The following is a 3,048-nucleotide window of genomic DNA, read 5'->3' as shown; positions in this document are numbered from 1 at the left end:
TCTTTCCTGTGAGGTCCTGGGGCTCCTGGTACTGGGTGCTGGACTGGGGAGTGCCCAGCTCAGCACTGCCTCTCCTGGGCCTGCTGTGGTGACCTCATTGGACTGTCTGTATTACAGGGTGATGTTTGATGAGGGGGAGGAGGAGGAGGAGAAGAACCCTCTGCTGGTGCCCCTTGAAGCGAAGTCTGTGCTGGAGGAGAGGCAGACCAGTCTGTGGTTTGGGAAGGTAGGTCCCTATGCTGGCTCAGGTGGGTGAGGCTTGGGAAGAGGTGGGGGTCCTAGGCCTCCCTCACTTTCCTTAGCAAAAGCCAGAGCTTCAGGTGTGTCCCTAGCCCTGCTGCACACATCCAGGCCAGAGGGACCCTTGCTGGCTGGAATCAGGGCTATGTTATGCTTCAAGGCAGCACAGAGGAGGGGGCCATGGTATGTGGGGAATGTGGGAGTCTCTTCCAGTCCCCCCCAGAGCAGCCCGCCCTGGGCAGACCTACCTGCCCTGCATTCAGTGCTGTGGGTACCTGGGAGTCCTCCCACTTGCTGCTCCTACACTACTGCTGCAGGGACCTGTAAGTGCAGGGGGGCTGATGAAAATAGCCTGAGCAGTGGTCTGTGCCCCCCTCTCTGCCCAACTGCAGGCTCCTTCCCTCTGTGTATCTTACCACACCCACCCGGCACCCTCAACTCTGCCCTGCCACCAACCTCTTCCTGTTTGCAGGATGCCTTTGCTGGCATTGATGAGGATGAGGACGAGGATCTGGAGATCAAGCAGTCGCAGACACTGGTCAAGAGAAAGAGGGAGCCCTTGCCAGGTGCGTAGCGGGGCTGGGTCTTTGTGTATGGGACCCACAGTTCCCAGGAAGAGGGCCCTGGGTGTCCAGGGAGAAGTTGAGACATCCTTCCTCATCTGGGTGTGGGGCTGGGCAGGCAACTGTGCTCCCAACCCTGCCCTAGTAGGTAAAGAACAAGTGTTCATGTGGGAGTCAGTTGTGCCACTGGTACATGCTTTTCCCAGCATCAGGGCACAGAGCTCTACTGGGTGCTGGGCTGTGTAGCTGTCAGCCTGCCCTCAGCCTGTCTAGACTGGGATAAAGCAGGAGTGTAGTTTGCAGGCAACAACACCCATCTTTGGGCCCCAGGGTAGAACAGGTCCCTAGCTGGGCCTTTTCTAGTTCCTAGTTGCTTCTCAGCCAGTGTTTGTTTTTGGTTCCCCCTGCTCCTTGTCACTTAGACAAAAAGACTGAAAAGAGGAAGGGAAAGAAGAAGCTGCCTCAGGAAGGAGATGCAGCGAAGACCAGGCCTGGGCCTGACACAGGGTCTAACCCTGGTGAAGCCCAGGATGGTGGAGAGAGCAGCTCTGAGGATGACGATGACAGCAGCAGCAATGAGGAAAGGTGAATAGTAGAATCACAGAGAAATAGGGCTGGAAGTCTAGTCCAGCTCCCTCCCTGAGGCAGGATCATCCCTATCCAAACAGTCAATGCAAAACATCCCCTTGCTTTACCTGTGGGTGTTCAAAGCGGCCAATGTTCTGCTGCTGTAAAAGTTGCTAATATGCACTGAAGAGACCCTAGGTAAAGGGCTGTACCCTGCACTACAGAGGAAGGTAAAAAGCCCCGCACAGTTTGTACCAGACTGCTGATCATGGGGTAAAATTCCTTTCTGACCCCAAGTATTGGTGATTGGTCTGACTCTGAGCAGAGGGGCAAGATTGTTTAGCCAGGAGCCTCCAGATTTAAGTCCTAACAGGAGCATTGGCATAGCCCAGTCAAAATTGCTAGCCTTGGCTGCAGCCAACACCCAGTGCTTCTGAGGAGGACTTGAAAAAACCCTGACACATGGAGCAGGACTGGGGAGGGAAGGTAAAATTCCCTCCCAGTCCCCTGCAACAACCAAGTAAGCCCAGAACCATGGGGAAATACCCATTGTAGAAAATGTATGTAAAGCTACACCTAGATCATCCTTGACCAATGCTTTTCTAGCCTTTTCTTGAACACCTCCACCAATGGAGAGTCCACAGCTTCCCACGGCAGTCTGTTCCACTGCCTTCCTGTTCTAACAGTGAAGAACTTTTGGAAGAGTGAAGAGCCAGGCCAGTTTCTGTCTTAGGGGAGGAGGGCTGACCTGCCGTGGGGGAGAGGCAAACTGTGGTTACACCCAACCATGGCAAGCATGTATGTGCATGTGGGCAGCTACATGTGCTGTCCCTTCACCCCAGACCCCCTATGTTAAGCCTGAGCTGTGCTACCTTGCCATGTTGGTTCCTGCATGTAAGTAATAGCTCCCCTCTCTTTTCCCCTCTATAGCCTGCCACCACAGGTGGGAAGGAAACAAGTGCACGCTGCCCCAGGTGGCATCGAGGTGGTGCCTATTGAGGACCCAGGTGAGGGGTGGCAGGGGAGGGGCTGTGGGCTTTGGTGTGGCCCATGGCACTCAAGGCTCTGGATGTCTGGGAGCATAGGTGGGGTTGGGAGAAGGGATGGCAGTTTAGCCCTAACTTGCCCATGTCTCTCTTCAGTGAAGAGAGCACGGGTCCTGGATGCAGAGGGGCTCACTCTGGGATCTGTCATTGCCACATCCAAGAAGGCCAGGCGGGATCTGATTGATGATTCCTTCAACAGGTACCTGGGGCAGCAGTGATGTCACTCAGATAGAGAAGGGAGCGGGGCAGGAGCTCTGCCACTGATCAGTTTGTGGTCACTCACCCTCAAGGAAAGAGGGTCTGCTGGGGGAGTGGGAGTTTGTTTTTTTGGGCCCCAATCTCTCCTGGCTGTGTATGGGTGAGCTGTGTTCATAGGGCAACTTCATGGGGAGGAGGAGACTTGTGTCTTCTGTTCTTTGGTAACCTGGGTCATTCTGTGAGAGGAACCCTTTCTTTGGAGTATTGTTAGGTTGGTCTCTGTCCTGTGGTGCACGTGGAGGGGGTGGGGAGAGGGCCGTCCCCTCATGGACGAGGAGTCCTTCCCAGTCCCAGGGTGAAGGCGCATGGCTTCACTTGCCCCAGGTACACCTTTAATGAAGCGGAGGGGGAGCTGCCGGATTGGTTTGTGGAGG

The 3,048-nt window shown here is 55.1% G+C and overlaps 1 protein-coding gene across 3 annotated transcripts in view; it reads left to right on the top strand.

Moving 5' to 3' along the window:
- FTSJ3 (FtsJ RNA methyltransferase homolog 3) overlaps positions 1 to 3,048 on the top strand; it is a 14,495-nt gene that overhangs the window by 8,592 nt on the left and 2,855 nt on the right. Inside the window, exons 15-20 of one of the 3 annotated variants that reach the window (XR_003092366.1) lie at positions 118 to 226; positions 633 to 806; positions 1,226 to 1,388; positions 2,301 to 2,377; positions 2,513 to 2,615; positions 2,999 to 3,035. Coding sequence is in view for 2 of the 3 variants with exons in the window: in XM_025195495.1 (XP_025051280.1) it covers positions 118 to 226; positions 713 to 806; positions 1,226 to 1,388; positions 2,301 to 2,377; positions 2,513 to 2,615; positions 2,999 to 3,048 (596 nt within the window). In the remaining variant the exon portion in view is untranslated. Of the gene's footprint in view, positions 1 to 117; positions 227 to 632; positions 807 to 1,225; positions 1,389 to 2,300; positions 2,378 to 2,512; positions 2,640 to 2,998 lie in introns of those variants that run through there. The other 2 variants (XM_025195495.1, XM_025195494.1) reach the window with 2 other exon arrangements.

The sequence above is a fragment of the Alligator sinensis genome, unplaced genomic scaffold (genome assembly GCF_000455745.1).
Source record: "Alligator sinensis unplaced genomic scaffold, ASM45574v1 scaffold1756_1, whole genome shotgun sequence".
NCBI classification, from domain to species: domain Eukaryota; kingdom Metazoa; phylum Chordata; order Crocodylia; family Alligatoridae; genus Alligator; species Alligator sinensis.
This window is presented reverse-complemented; position numbering and strand designations above follow the sequence as displayed.